This window comes from Meleagris gallopavo, chromosome 10 (genome assembly GCF_000146605.3).
Source record: "Meleagris gallopavo isolate NT-WF06-2002-E0010 breed Aviagen turkey brand Nicholas breeding stock chromosome 10, Turkey_5.1, whole genome shotgun sequence".
In the NCBI taxonomy this organism is placed as follows: Eukaryota; Metazoa; Chordata; class Aves; order Galliformes; family Phasianidae; genus Meleagris; species Meleagris gallopavo.
Genome location: NC_015020.2, coordinates 12,733,861 through 12,749,960, shown reverse-complemented (window position 1 = coordinate 12,749,960; position 16,100 = coordinate 12,733,861). Strand labels below are relative to the sequence as shown.

The 16,100-nt window shown below is 39.9% G+C and overlaps 1 protein-coding gene across 2 annotated transcripts in view; it reads right to left on the bottom strand.

Moving 5' to 3' along the window:
• Positions 1 to 14,056, bottom strand: part of LOC100539868 (ras-specific guanine nucleotide-releasing factor RalGPS1-like) — a 41,074-nt gene extending 27,018 nt beyond the window's left edge. The window contains exons 1-3 of one of the 2 annotated variants that reach the window (XM_031554834.1): positions 13,675 to 14,056; positions 8,580 to 8,711; positions 5,099 to 5,227 (exon numbers count right to left, since the gene is read on the bottom strand). In XM_031554834.1, the coding sequence (XP_031410694.1) occupies positions 5,099 to 5,227; positions 8,580 to 8,636 (186 nt within the window). In that variant the 5' untranslated portion in view covers positions 8,637 to 8,711; positions 13,675 to 14,056. The remainder of the gene's footprint in view (positions 1 to 5,098; positions 5,228 to 8,579; positions 8,712 to 13,674) is intronic. The other variant, XM_031554835.1, reaches the window with a different exon arrangement.
• Between the last annotated feature and the right edge of the window lie 2,044 nt (positions 14,057 to 16,100).

Here is a 16,100-nt window from a genome sequence, read left to right as displayed (position 1 = left end):
CTCGTTCAGGCAAGGCTGTCACACCGTACGTTTGTCATCCAGGTGAATAAGTCACACCTCACAGTGCTGCTCCTTTGCACATGCAGGTCAATGAAACGAAATTTTATAATGCTCCCTAATTCCTTCTCTCTCTTCTGTGAGCACAGGACTGCCCTCCTGCCAGAACACATGTAACTGAAGAACATCTAGCTGTAGTTAACACCACTGCATCAAGCTCCTCTCTGTGCCCTATGAATGTGAATGGCAATTCACATTTGATGATGCAGACTGCAATCTCCCTTTTTCCAGCCCTTTGCAAGCATCAGCTCCTCCTGCCAGGCTGCTTGCTTCCTGCAGGCTCTCCAGTCGTGTACCTATTCCTGCAAGGACACTGCACATCCCAGAGCTCCTGGACAGAACCCCTCATTGTGAAAAATAAAAAACAAATTTCTGTCTGAAATGAAAAAAAAATAGTCTGCATTCTGGTTATTAAAGGACACTGAGATAATCTGATTTTCCTTGAAGCCATGTTGGTTCAAGCAGCACTTCATAAATTGTTTCTTAATCTGAATTTTTAGAAGGAAATATATCTAAGCCTTCCAACTTGGCTTAGCACTGCCTCTGTGGGCTGCCAGAACACTTTTCCTCTCTGAAAAAATAGCTAAGCTTCTGTTAAACACTGCATCAGTAGTAAAATAATTCTGCTGCCCAAAACGAACACAAGGGAATTAAGGTTCCCATGTTGAAACTCTACTTGTTTTCTCACAAAGTCCACTCCAAAACTTTTATCAGTAATAATTCTTCTACACACTAAAATTTCTCCTTCTTGCCCTCATTGCAAACATACTTGTTTAATATTCTCCTCTAAAGTGAAGCTAACAGGAACACATGCAAGCAAAAGCGCTTTTGTTTGGTTGGCTTTTTTGAAATCAAATGCTCTCAGGGCCCAGCACTCTGCTTTATTCAGCCTGCTCTCAGATGCAGACACACTGCCTCAGGCTCCCTAAGGCACTGACATCCAGTTCAGGAAATGGTGAACGTGGTGGAACCCTGCACAACAGACAAAAGATGCCCTACAGGGAACCTGGGGTCAGCCCAAGTTACTTCTGTTCTGTTCTAAACATGGGGATTCAACAGATCCAAGATCTCTTTCTGCACAAACAGCACGGTTTAAAATGAGCTTATTTGTAAATTATTTTCAAAGCAGTATTGCTTCCAAAATTTATTTGACAAAGCTCAATGCAAATCGAAATGAGAAATGCACATACGTGTTAATCCAAACCTACTTTGTAGCAGAGACTATGTCATGGAATAAAGAATCCTTCTCAGATAACTGGGTAGGAAAAGAAGCAATGGATTTATACAGCTGCGCTTCCCTTAATTCTACCTCAAATATTTACACCACCGTGGCGAAGTTGATGAATAAAATGGAAAAGCAAGTCAAAAAGTTAAAAACAGTCAAATAATTAAACAGTAGCTGCCTAAGGAATCAAAATTTACCGTAAAGCAAAAAAATAAATATTTCTCCAACCTGAGGTTTGCCAGCATCTTAATTTGGAGCTCAAGCTCCTAAAGCATTTTTCTTTTCTCCTTTAGTCCCACCATCCCCACCCCCCAAATTGTGCCTGTACATTTGAAACCACAGTTCTCATTTCAAAAAATGGACAGCATTCACGGTAGCCGTGTCTACCCTGTAAACACATTGAATGGCTGCAACTGCAGGGCCAGGCACCAGTGGGTAATGCTGGCACCAACTTGCCTTGTGGCTTTCAGCTGTTTAAGGAAGAAGTGAGCAGTGATCAGCCTGAACGTAGGTATTTGAACAGGGACAGACTCCATCAGTTGCACCAGAAGGCAGTCTGTAGGATCTTTAGCAGAGGACAAACATGTCCTGCTTCATACCCACTGAATGGCATTCTTTTTCTCAAGGTTTAAGAAACACACAGCCTTTGAACACATCTTCCCAGGAACTCTGCTTTTAAGGTATACGTACAGCAAGCTCCACGTTTCCAACAGCAGCAGCCAGGTCTTGAGATCTCACCCATTCCAGCTGCAGCATGGCCCTTTCCAAAACGGCCTTTAACCTTACTTCAGCCTGGAATACCTGGCTGTTGCCAATTGCGTAACTGTAATATTACACCTTTGTTACAGTAATCATTACTGCAACCGTTCAAACTAGAACCCTTGAAGGGATGTGGTACTTTTGTTAGAAGGTTACTAAGATCCAAATAGAAGGCCATCACATAAACCTGCACACGGACTGTACTGAAGTTCAACACCAACATGGCGATTGCTAAAGGGAAGAATGTGAAAATAAAATCACCAGAAACATCTTCAGCTTGGTGAACAACTTTCTGAAAATACAGGATTAGGATCAATCCATCTTCTCCTCCGCCCTGTCCCTTATTTACCCACTAATCAAATTAATTAAGCTTTCAAATACCAGTGATGTCCCTAACGCAGTGGGTCCTGAGAAGACATCGTTGTGTCTCGTATTGCTATTGAAACTACAAGCACAAATAATTTCCACTATTTCTGAACTTAACATCGTTCTGATTTTTGCTCTACCCCATCTGTACACACTACCTGCTGTCATCAAAACACAACCCAACGTCAAAGATACAGGATGAGACTTTCCAATGCTGACATTATCACTTAACTCTCATCTTTATGGCAATTCTATCTCTTAAGAGTCAAGACTCCCTGATAATTAGCTATCTAACTAGCTCTTCTGCAATAACTTGTTTTTACTGCTGTTTTACTGCTTTTAGCACATGATCTTTTCTCTGTGCATGAAGTACTTACTTCACAAAAGATTTCCTCAGCTCACCACTTGAGAAAATGTTATTTTAAAAACAGTATTCATTCTACAGCTGCTTACTGTATGCAGCCTTCCCTAAATCACAGATGTCAGTAGTCTGCACTGCATCTGTTTTACAAGAGGTACAAACTAGAAGCTTTCTCATACTTTCCAAAACCCATGAGTAACATATCCATGTCCATACGAGGGGTACATACCCATTATTATGATGGAAGCCTCACTAGCACAGTTTTGCACTATCCATTATTATGATGGAAGCCTCACTAGCACAGTTTTGCACTATCATTGATGCTGGCATCCTCAATGTAGAAAACCCAATGAAGATTTTACACTTCTCCTTTAAGGTAAGATTGAAAACAGTAAGAATAAGGAAACAGCCACTAAAATAGAGACAAGTTTAAGGAGTCTAAGGTACTTTTCTGCCAAGGTATGTAAGTTTTTGGCAAGCCAACCTATTTCCACAACCTACAGCAAGAATGATCAGCATTAAAACAAGCAATAGTGAAAGATCAGATGAACATGCCCAAAGAACCAAACATCAGGTGGGAAGCACACCTGCATACAGAAATATTAATGAAAGAGAGATGAAATTAATTATAACCTTGCTAAAGGATCGTACACTGACCACTGGAAATTCTACTCAACTGTTAAAAATGCTTTGAGACACCTCAGATCCATTTACAGCAAAAAAAAACAAAAACAAAAACATGGAATGTACTATGTAGGCTGCTCTGAAATTAATGCCTCCTATTTATTCATTTCCATGGAAAACTACAATAGAGCACAACAGCACTACTAGATAGAGCAAATTATTAGCTACAAAACACTATTTTTCAATGCAGTCACCACCATTAGCTGTGCATTTCCAGCAGTGATGATCAGGAGCCCGCATACCGTGCACATCAAAACCTGCACCAGCAGAGCTGAGAAAAGAACAAAATATCACATTCTATAAACAATAACTGAAGCTGCATGTTCACAATGCAACACGTTTAAACAAAAAATAAAACAATCATATCTGTAAGTGGGACCCTACCCAGTTTGAAGCAGCATACATCACTCACTTGAATTAAAGAACCCAATGGCTCAGGCTCTGCAGGATATCCAACTGATATTTCTGTACCACTGCACTCAAAAGAAAAACACACCAAGATGCAAGAATTAACAAAGTTCAAGGAGTACAGAATAGTCCAGAAATTACTTCACTCTCTTTGTATATAGAAGGTCAAATCCAATTATCCATCATTGACTACATAATAAATGCATTACAGACCCAAGTCTGAGAAGTACTAGAAGAGAGGTGATATTCATGTGTTATCTGTAAAAAAAGTTCTTGCAACATAAGAGCTACAAGAAGGCAATAAGTGGAACCTATGAAGTTCTGTATTTACCCCCGCTAAGAATACCTACAAGTAACAAACACTCTCTGCTTTACTTCCTTATTTATTGAGCTTAAAAATTTCTATGCTGCTGAAGAGTTTAATCCAGAGAACCTATAAATCTGAATCACAACCCCCAGGTGTCCAGCAGGACTACCTCAAAAGCTATCTTGTTGGAGAAGAGTTGAAATGCAACAAGCTTGACTGCACATCACACAGGCTTTCTGTAATATAACTGAAACACCATCTAGGCAGCTCACATGCAAGTCAGTCATAAGTGTTTTTCTTGGGAAAGTGTAAAAAATTACCAGAATCCCTTCAAAGGTGGGCAAAGATTATTAGCAGTTTTGATTACATCATTTCTTATTTTAATATAGGACTGTTCTGTAACAATGAGTGAAATTTTTTTGTCTCACTGAACGTCATCACAAGTTGTCAGTAACTTCAGTTAGCATGCGTGTGCACCATTTGTCAGCATCTGCAACTGCCTGAGCAATAAAACTAGGAATCTGTAACTTCATTACCCAATTAGCATATATTAACAAGCCATCAAAAGGTTTGAATAAAATGCCTCCAGAAAAAAAACAAATTCAGATCAAGTATATCCTAGCAACTAAAATATGTGTCAGAATCAAACTGCATCATACAGAATTAGGAGTCTCTGATCCACGCTGCATACAACAGTGTGAAAAAGTGCCTGGAGAGCACAGCCCCAAGGGGCTACACAGCATTAACCAGAATCAGGATCCTGTACTGCTCTTCGTTGTCTACTTCTGAAAGCAAGGGATGAAAGAAATCACTCACAAAACATACAGATCTCCTATAGGGAAGGGAAAGCTACCAAAAATAGTAATGTTATATATATACATATATATACACACCATCCCACAAACGAACAAAAATTACTTAAATTGCTTACTGCATATTCTTCTGGTGTAACCTTCAGAACATCAAATACCACTGCATCAAAGCTCTTCTTCAGTTCAGCTGAACCTTTGTCACTCAGGGATTCGGAACTGCTGCTCTTCTGCAGGAACAAACAAAAACACTGATGATATTTTGGTTTCCTTCTTTTTACACTGCCATGAGCAAATTTTCTTTTCAAACACTGCTGCTGCACTTTTTTTCCTGCTGGGCAAATTAACAATTAAAAAAGCCGCAGAACTTGCTTCCTCCTGACAAAAATCACTACAGTCGGAGACTTTCAAATTGGCTCCTGTGGACTTCAAAGGTGGTCCTCAACACACAAACCTTCTATTTCAAGGTGTAATTGAATTCCAATGTCTCACTGGGAGAATAGTTAATAAGAATCAAAATCTGAATTTCAAACAAGCAACAAATCACTGAAGGAGAAAAAAAGACAGCCCCAAAAGAATAGTTAACAAGGAACAGTATCAATCTCTTACAAGCTTTAAAATCTACAAAAATTGCACTGTGAGCTATATTACATGTCTGTATTTAAGATGCTTATTATAAGCAATTATGTATTTTTTTTTAACAATTAAAATTTGAAAGAGATATAGATGCAAATCTAGATTTTGTTCAATCCTCACACTTTTTTCCCCGTGGAGGATTAGATGTCACATCCAGATGTACACTTCTTGGACATTTCTTTCAGAAATGTACACACACAGCAAGTCATCATTTGACTGCCGCACACTTTCCTGTCAAGACCTGAAGAGCTAAACATGCTTTTTGCTTTGTTTCTTCTCACTTTTAGAAAGCTGATGTAAAGCAAACTCCTGATTAAAAAAAGCAAGAAATGAGATGTGACATGGACAAAAACATCATGAGGGAGCACAGTTACCACAATCAATAATTGTATTAGCTTTTAATGCTTCTTCAGCAATGCTTGCTGTAAGCACGCTGTAATATGGGGCTGTTCAGTCTGGGGAAAAGGAGGCTGAGGGGAGACCTTATTGCTCTCTTCCAAATCTGAAAGGTGCTTACAGTGAGAGCGGGGTTGGTCTCTTCACACTGGTAACAGATGACAGGATGAGGGAAATGGCCTCAAGTTGCTCCAGGGGAGGTTTAGGTGGGATATCAGGAAACACTCCTTTACAGAAAGGGTTGTTAAGCACTGGAATGGGCTCCCAGGGAGGTGGTTGAGTCACCATCCCTGGATGTGTTTAAAAACCGTTTGGATGTGGTGCTCAGGGACATGATTTAGCAGAGGGCTGTTAGATTTAGGGTAGTATGGTTAGGTCATGGTTGGACTCAATGATCTTTAAGGTCTTTTCCAACCTAAGTGATTCTATGATTCTATATCTACAAGTTTCAAGAACAGCCAAGCCACAAACTAAGTGCCATCAGAGCTCCCATGTCAGTTTTGCTTATGCACTGGAGGCTTTTAAGAGAGAGAAACCTAGCACTGACGCAAAGAGCACTCACAATCTTGCTGGAACTTCCAACTCTGCAGTGGCCGAGTACACTGAACACAAACCAAAACTCACCTAGTTTTAACTTGGAGACCTTGAGCTCTCTTAACTACTCCTGGGAGGTTGAAAAGACACTGACCCATGTACTGAAGGCACTTTCTAACAGACCTTGTCATTTTACTAACGTTGCACATTTCAGATATAGGTCATATACAAATATCAGTGAGTGTTTTTGCCTGTTGTGGAAGCCAAGCTTCACTGCACTTTCAATAACATCCTGTGCCACATACACTGATGTTAGGGCAGGAAGAGAGATAGCATCATTGATGCAGGTTAACAGTTATCCTGCTCCCATCTCTTTTCCTCAGAACCTAACAAAGCAGGTCTTTATGGCTGTGCTACACGTTTTGACTTAAGCTTCTCACTCACAACAAAGAGCATCTGAACTCTTTCACAACTCAGCAAACTGAAATGAACTCTTCCCCCCCTTTAAGCACTTCTGCTGCAAAGATTAATGAATACACACGTAAATTTAACATTCTGGTTAGCTTCTTCTGACAGTGCCATCTCTCTGAAAAAAACCTGACTTAGGAAACACCAGAAACTCAGACATGCATTCTCAGTAACAAAGGTACTGCACTTTCAGAAGCATGTCACTTCCAACATCATCTTCCTCCACTTTGTCCACAAAAAGAAAAAACCAACCTCAAACACCCAATAAACAACTGGTTTAAAGCAAATTTATGTGACATTGGTAATTATTACCTTCTTAAGCACAAAGTATTTGAAATAAATGTTCAATTGTACTCAATTTCATCAGGCATAACAAACATACTGGGTAAAATAAGAGCTTTCCTCTAAGAAAGGCTATCAGTTACTTACCAAGAAATGGTCAAACAATACATAACAGCATTACTGTGCCTGTGAAGTTTATGGGTGTGATTTGATTCTTTTTGATCACACAACACTTGTCCTTTCACTTTGTTTGTGGTGCTTTCCATGTGTGTGTACAAAGAGCACGGAATACCTGTGGCCCTGCTATTAAAATGGATGAGTAAATATATGTATAAAATAAACATGTTTTAAGGTTCAGATATTTATTCAAGGAAGCAACTGTTGTCAGGACTTAGCAGCTCTTATCACTAGTGAGCTCAGTGTTCTTCAGCACTGTCCCTTCTAAATAAAGTGAAAAATGAAATCTACTGTTGTAAAAAAGGGCTTTGTAATTTGACAGAAGCATCAACAATAAAATAAAATATGCATTGGCAATAGAGCAACTGTCCTCTCTAAGCAGAAAGCTCAGGCTGTTACTGTACATCTGTATGTGCCCATGTATGTATCCAGCCACTCGAAAGAGAAACAGCACTTCTGGAAAGATCACTCACAACAGACTGAGGGCAGATCTTAATATCCTTTTGGCCCAAGGCACTTAAGGAGAAAAAAAAAAGCTTACAGAAGGAGTGATCTGCAAGAAAACAGGTCTTGCAAGCCTTCCATCAGCACTAAGAATTTATGAAGCAGTCACAACTCTCAGCAGTTCTGGCAAAACATCCTCCAAGTTCTGGTACTGACTTCACTTTCCAGTCTCAGTGAGTGGATGGTAAATGGAAAGCTACAGTAACTTCAAAGCAGGAGAAATAAGTGTCAGACTGCCCCTACACAAACAGCTACCTATCAAAGGCAAGAACATTTCCCACAGGCCTTGCCAACCTAGCTTCATGCATTAAGAGTATCTATTATTGTTAAAATTCTCAAAGAAAAGCTTCCTTGTCTAGACGAGATGGAAGAGAGCACAGAAGAGGCAGTTACTGGCTATGGCAAGGCTGTCAATGCTAGCTGATGCTTTCTGTTGGCAAACAGAAGTCAGGGGTTTAATTATTCACATCTGAACTGGGGTATATCAAACCAACACATCAAAAGCTTCCCATGCCAGACCTGTCGAAATAAAAAATTACTTTTTGGCGAATATATCAAAAAATTAGCATTTATGATATTAAGTATCCACAGTTTTATAATCCTTACCTCTGAAGCAGTAGCTGCAATATTAACACTGCTTGACTGTCCGTTCATTAGGTCCATACTGCCCACAACATTAATCTCCAGCCCTACATTTACAGCAGAAGGATCATCTCCAAGGCAACTGAATGATCATTCCTACAAAGAGCAAAAAGTCAATTAGAAACTACTTTGTTCAAGCGTGTTAAACAAGATTCAGAATTGAAACAAAATCCATCACAAAACAAGAAGTACTTCCAAAATGGCTATAGCACATCGAGGTCCAAACCTCAGACTCAAACACATATTCTAAAATGATCCACTTAATGTCTGAGACCAACAACTGAAGGTTCCATTGCAATCAGTTACTCACTGCCAGCACGGACTTTCGGTGTGATGCATACCAGGCAACATTATGTAAATTTACCCTAACAAAGCTCAGTACATGAACTATGTTGCAGGCTATTCTTTTCCTTTGACTACCAAAGTAAAGTACACTTAACCTATATTGTATATCTATTACTATAGCTTATAGAAAAGATGTTTACTACACAATTTCTTAGGAAATTAATGGATAATTTCTTATATACCTATTCACCACCTTCAATTGAAAATTATCCCATTAGAAGCAATTTCAGAGTATGAGTGGAATTTGCCTATTTCACCACAAGTGACTCATATTATCATTTGGGGAAAAAAAATAACAAAAAACCCTCCAAGAGACAGGAAAGAAAATTCCACACGCTGCTTTTTGAGGTATTCCTGCAAGGATGCGTTTGTGTTCAGCTTTCATTTCTACAGAGAAATGGAAGCTACAAAAAGAATAAGACTTGAGTAAGACTACCCAACATGTGAAACAGTAAAAACTGGCTTGGGCTTCTATTTCATGAGATACTAGTGCCCCCTGGTGTGAAAAAGACTTATAAATCACTTTTCATAGGTGCGTGTTGATAACGAAACGACTGTACCTGAATGCATTATTTATGGAACCCACTTGAGGTTTGTCGTTTGACTCAGAACTGTTAGGCAGGTTGCAAACAAAAGGCAACGACAGGCAGGTGAATAATATCAAATGACAAAATCACTGCATCAAATATTTAAGATCTTTACAATAATGGAACAAAGAAAATAATCTGTAAAGCTCTGTCTCCAAGTAGGCTAAACAGGTATGTCGTGCTGACAAGGCTGGAAGGCAAGAAACTGCAGTATTTAAATAATAAAATAGCCTCAAAAAAAAAAAGCAAGAGCTTTAAAATATCACTGTAGGACTGCAATACACAAAGGAGGTCAATTGAAACGGAGAACCACAGTGTGAATTCCAGCCAAACACTACAGCCTCCAGGTATTTCTGGGCAGTAACAGCCCTCAGCTGACCTGCATGGTGCTGTGCTGCAGAACAGCCATTCACAAGCCGGGGTTTTGAGGTTTTGTTTAAGAAACATTGATGGGATTATCTTTCACAACACACAAAACACTGCACTCTGCTTTAATGTTACATTCCCAGCCCATAGACTATATTTCAGATGATGTTTCCTCCACTAAAAATAGCAGCTAAATGTATTATACTAACAGGCCGTGCAAAAGGGAAAAAACCACCTCCTGTCTGGCTTGTAACTGGTTTTGTTACTGTCATCCTCCTCTGTCCCAACTGCCTCTCACATTGCCTCATGTTTCCAATCATTCAGCTCCCGACCGCTTCTTTCCTACATACTTTTCACATGCTGTTGTCCCAACTTCATCTTATTCTCTGCTCAAAAACCAGCCCTTAAGAACACACATTTATAACGACTAATTATAAGGAAAATTAAAACCACACCATTTCAACATATTACAGAGCCTACCAACGTATCACATGAAGCCCATCTTAAACTAAGGACCACTCGTTTGACTGCTATCTCACAGATACTCCACTTCTTTTTCTTCACTGAGGGTAAGGAGTAAAAAATGAATTAGGGGAAGAAAAAAAGAGCTTCTGGTAAGCAAAGTGAAAATGAAGTCTTGTGTATTTGCTCCATGGAGGGAATTGGAGGGTGCTGTTTGTTTTTGTTATGGCATAGCATAATTGGTACTTTCAAAGACATTACACTTATTAGAGAAGCCCGTGGAGTTGGCAGTACAATCTAATCTAATCTAATCCCACTATTAGTAATAAGGCTGAAGCCCAGTTTCCCAATGCCACACAATCCATACACACTGAGACAAGCTCTAGCAGCCTTGCCCCCACCCCCCCCCCATTTCCTAGTGCAGTATCTCAAGCCTTATCCTTGCTTCCTTACCACAACACCTCCAGCTTCCTACCTGCAGCCTAATTTACTACCAGATCTGTTTGCACTCGCCCATTCCAAGAGCCAGATGGAAAAGCACTCACTGCCATGCTGAAGGAACACAGCACAATCTCATTCACTTAACAGCAGGATAAACAGAATAGGTAAACATGGAAACGAGGCGAGACACTTTCCACTGTACAGCTAGAGCACAGAGATGGTGCACATTGATCCGACATCTTCTCTTCTAAGCAGTCAGCGTGTTGGAACTTGTAGGAACTGTGTCTGCTAACCAAGAAGGGCTGAAATCCGCTGCTAAAACGAGAAGTGCCACCAGACAGGAAGGCAGAGAGAGCAATCACATATGCTCCAGAAAAGTAAATCTCTTTCTCTTTTCCTTTTTCAGTTGCCCTAGGTATCCCACGCTAGGTCAGACAGCATGGGCTACAATCTGCCCTGCAGCCAAAACAGGAGGCAGGAACTAAAGCATACCTTGTGCACAGACTGAGCACAGAGCTCCAGAAGCCAGCTCCCTCCCGCTGTCCTAAGTCACAGCAGCCTCACCGAGTTACAGCCAGTGCTGGATTCACTGCTTTATCTTGTCTTCTGCTACTAGAACAACAGCTCATGTACATTGTGCAATGAGGGACTATCTTTAAGTTCTCATTTAAAAGAAAAAAATTTTAAATGAAAATCGCTTAAAGAAAGTCTGTATTAAAAAGAAACTGAGCTAGCAAAAGAAAAACATTTGCCAACTAGGCTGCACTGTATGTAACAATACCATCCATGCAATCTTAATTTCATGCCCATTGCCACATTCTGATATTATCTTTGAATATATTTACTCATACTTCTTCCCACTTCACTAATAAATAGCAAAGGGGCAGAAATAGCACTGAACTGCTATTAACTAGCATTTATCGACTTCAAAGTTCCAGAACTCACAACAATAAAACTGTGCCTATGACAGATAAACTTAATATGAAATCATATTCCTCCTATAACAACAACAGCTCATGGCAACAATTTTGACTGGTGTCTCATTCAAGGCAAACAAAAAGAAATCCCAACCTTGAAGTAATTAAGCATTTTGCTTGCTATCCTACCCTTCTGCTTAAAGCCACAGTAAGCAGTATCACAAAGTGATTCACAGTGTGAAACGACGCACCACACTGCAGCAGTGAATCACACATTAGTTTGCAGTGTGTACTCAGTATATCCAGTTACAAAGAAATGAATTACACTGAGTAATTTGAACTTTCAGCATCTGTTCTTTTCGGTTTAATAAATGCCTCTGTGCTCAGAAATGTATTAAGAGTGGAACTGAAAGATTTACATGCAGTATGAAATACTCAGAGATGCATTTAAGGCAGTCTAAAGCTTGGGCTATTTGATACACACACGGTATCTTCCCACCTATTCATGCCATGCATATCATATTTTAAAAAGCAACCCCAAAATACTGAAGATTTGTCATATCCAAAGAAGGGAAATGTCAACACTAAGCAGGGACTGCTATCTTCATCGAGTCTCAGTTATTCTGTAGACTCACCCAAGGCAGCATTTGAGGATCACTCCATTACAGGAGTACACTAACAAGATGCCTAATCTCAAGTCCCTTCCAGTGTAGAATCCAGAGATACTCTCGTCAAAGCTTTGGTAAAATATTAGCTGGAAAACATACTGTCCAACAAAACACTTCAAAAAAAAAAATCTAACGTTACATTAATAACTTGTCTGCTAAGATGAGCATCCAGAATAGTACAACAGCTTTGAGGAAGCACATCCACATGGCAGAGTAATGAATAACTCAAGAGTCAGGATGACCAACATTTTTTGATGCCATTATTCATAATAGCAGTACAAAATGTCATTGTTTTGTTCGCAGGTTCCCATGAAGGAAGAAATGCCCTCCATGGCTTACGATCAACTACGAATGTGGAGCCCATACCAAGAACTTGAGGACCAAAGCAGAACCCAATGACCTGTTTAACATGAGATCAGGAGTTTAAGCTGATTGCGTGGAAACTCTCAATGGTATTTTTGATACAGTACAGAAAAAAGCTAGTTCTTACTAAACAAGGAAGAGAAAAATATTGAGCTTCGCTGTCTTCACTTCCCTATGTGCACAGTACAGCCCAGCTAGGTTTAACTATTCCACACCACGCCCTCAAGATGCTTTGATGAAATCTTGTGGCCACTCTGGATCTGAGCCCTTAGATTCTTAGTTATAATTGTGTTTTCTCCGGTATCACTTGGCAGTTCTTAAAGTAACATTCATTTTTACCACTGAACACAAAACATGCTTTAATGAAACAAACTCCAGTTCCTCAAGTTCTTTATTTGCACCCACCTGACATGTGCAAAGTCAGATTTTTCTGCCTAGAAGTACTTTGTGGAACTGCTTCAGCATTTAGGATGTCTCACTGCCCTTTTCTCTTGAATGTGTGAACACAAAACAAGTCAGTGAATCTCAACTTCCTTCCTACCATGCATAGCTACAAGAGCATCTATCGCAACCACTCACTGCACACCAATTTCTACTTTACATGAAGAACACCTAAAAGTGTTTTTTTGGGTGTCGGGTTCCTGTTTGTTCCCCAATTCCCATTAAGCAATTCGAAACCAAAATCTGTCTGCTAAAAGGTCACAAACAGTACGACCTATGTAAATCCAACAACACTAAAAACATGGAAGAATTAAAATACTGCTGTTTTAATGCACTCTCCAGATACTTTTCCCTTGATCTTTAGAACATTACATATAACATTACACATTTGTGAAATACCTTTCAGTCTTATTAAGACAAATATGGGCTATAGTTCCCATAAGATCACCATAGAGACGTTGTGACTCACCCAGGTAACGCGCTGCATCTTGAACAGGAAGCAGCACAAGGAATCCTGCTGATTCAACCCAACTCAGTACAAATGCTGGGGCACCTCCTGCTATCCACACCAAGGTGGCAGGTGGAGGTTTTGGATATCCTGCTATATGGCAGTGCTGCCTGCAAGCTGCTGCACAGCCAACTTCACTCTGCCTGCAAGTGGTTCAAGTCAGCCTGGGGGCACGCAGGAGCCAAGGAAGTGCAAAGTACACCGGCACGAAGGCGTGACGGTCACCACAGGATACCTGAACTGGCACCAGCTGCCAGCAGGGTGAAGGCTGATCACACTGCTTTTCCTTTCAATTTGGTGCACGCGCTCCTCAGTACGCCTAGAAGACCTGTGTATGTAAGGATCACGGTTAGTGAAGGAACACTTTATCTGACAGCAAAGAAATGTCACTTATTTGTTAGGCTGTATCTTGTCTGCCTTGTAACAGGAAAGAGTCTGGAAGCAGCAAAAGTCTGCACTGTGATAATGAGTCATAGAATCACAGACTGGCTTGGATTGGAAGTCCCTTAAACACATTTTAATTCTGTTTACAGAAAGCATGATGCTAATAAGAGGTAGTAAAACGTATGAAAGCTGGTAAGTAGAAACATTCATAGCAGAGGTGAAATAAAAGCTCAAGCAACTTAATAGAACCCCATGCTCCTGCAAGAAACTTACACTGAAATGCTCAAATCCCAGACCTACAACTTCACATACTAATAAGTCTCCAGTCAGACATGAATCTTGGCAAAGCATTTGATAAGCTGACACAGCTGGCAAGGACTAAGATAAGAGAACCAAGTAGAAGACATAACAACATGACAAAATCTAAGATACAGCATAATTTTGAAGATAATATTAGACTAGGAAGAGATTACTAACAATTATTAAGTACCCAACACCAGTACAAGCATTAGTAGAATGATATAACATTGGGAAGGAGAGGAAAGCAGAATAACATAAGCAGGAATAAAGCCATCTGGTGGACAAGAAAATGAAAAATGAAATTCAATCATTACAGGATAATCCCTGTAAAATTTCTGCTCAGAGTCTCAGCATATCATTTGGAAATGACTAATGCTTGCATTAGTTCAGTCAAACACTTCTGCCACTACATTTCATGAGACTGACTGCTGTACTCTGTGTAGTTCTGGTCACTCAGCTTCTCTAAAAGATTTGAACCCAAATGCGTGATGCAGGGAAGGGGTTCCACATTGATGGAAGATTCCATTAGAGATGAGAAAATGGAAGCCTCAGCTTGCTTATGCTAACAAAACTGAACCCTGCGAGAGGATACGTTTGCTCCGTGCAAATAATAGGAGGATAAAGCAGAAGAACGTGAATAAAATGTAAATTTATGCCTAAAGCCAGAATAAAACAACCAAGTTCTTGAAAAATGACTGGAGAACAATATCAGAAGAGGAAAAAAAACCCCACAGCTGTTTCAGATGATACCAGATTCCTTTCTGAAAGAAACTGTGCAATACAGCAACTGCAAGAGCAGTACAGCTAAACCAGTAACAGACTTTCTTCAATGGTTCAGCTGAGCCTACTGCACTCCCAAAGCACCCCTACCCTCCTCAAATAACTCAGCTGCTCCACGGTATGTCACACATGCATTCTTTTTCTAAGCAGCTGTTGCACAACAGCCAGGGTAGTATCAGCTGTTCAAGCTCCATCACAGACGAAATAAAAATCTACAGAACAGCAACAAATAGGAAAAAAAAATTATTAGGTTTTACATTTAGAATTAAGTCTTTCAAATATAAAATAATGCTTTATTCAAATATGGTCCTTAACTGAGATTCCCCTCTCTCTCCCTACAAAGAGTTTTAGCCTTTGGATAAATAAACAAGTGAAATTCTCCTTTTTTAAGCAAACTCTATCTACAGAGTGTTTTACCATCATGCATGCACTCACATTCTGGACAACACAATCATCACTTAGATCTACAAAAAAAAAAAGACAGAAAGAAGTAACATTAAGGCAATTCACATTAAGGTGCTGTCTCATATCTTACTCAATTTACAACTACCAAGATTACTCCTTCATGGTGCTCCAGTAGTCAGTACTCTTCTCTTTTATGCACAAATAGGAGATGCTTACTGTTCCAACCTCTGTCATTCAAATCTGTCCATGCCCAGCAGAGACGACTGACTCATAGCCATGAAGCTATGGCTTATGGCTTCCAGCACATGGAAGATACCACAGCATAAGGCAGCACCTTCTTGCACTAGCACTGGTACACAGCTGCCAGCAGCAGCAGATCCTGGTGCTCCCACAATGCAGGCATGAACGAGCAGAAGGAAAGAATCATCACAAGTGACAAGTAGGCCAAAATCCTGAACGTGTGTTTCATGTGCTATTTAAGCTCAGCCTGAAGTTCTAAGAGATTTGCTTTCTTTAAA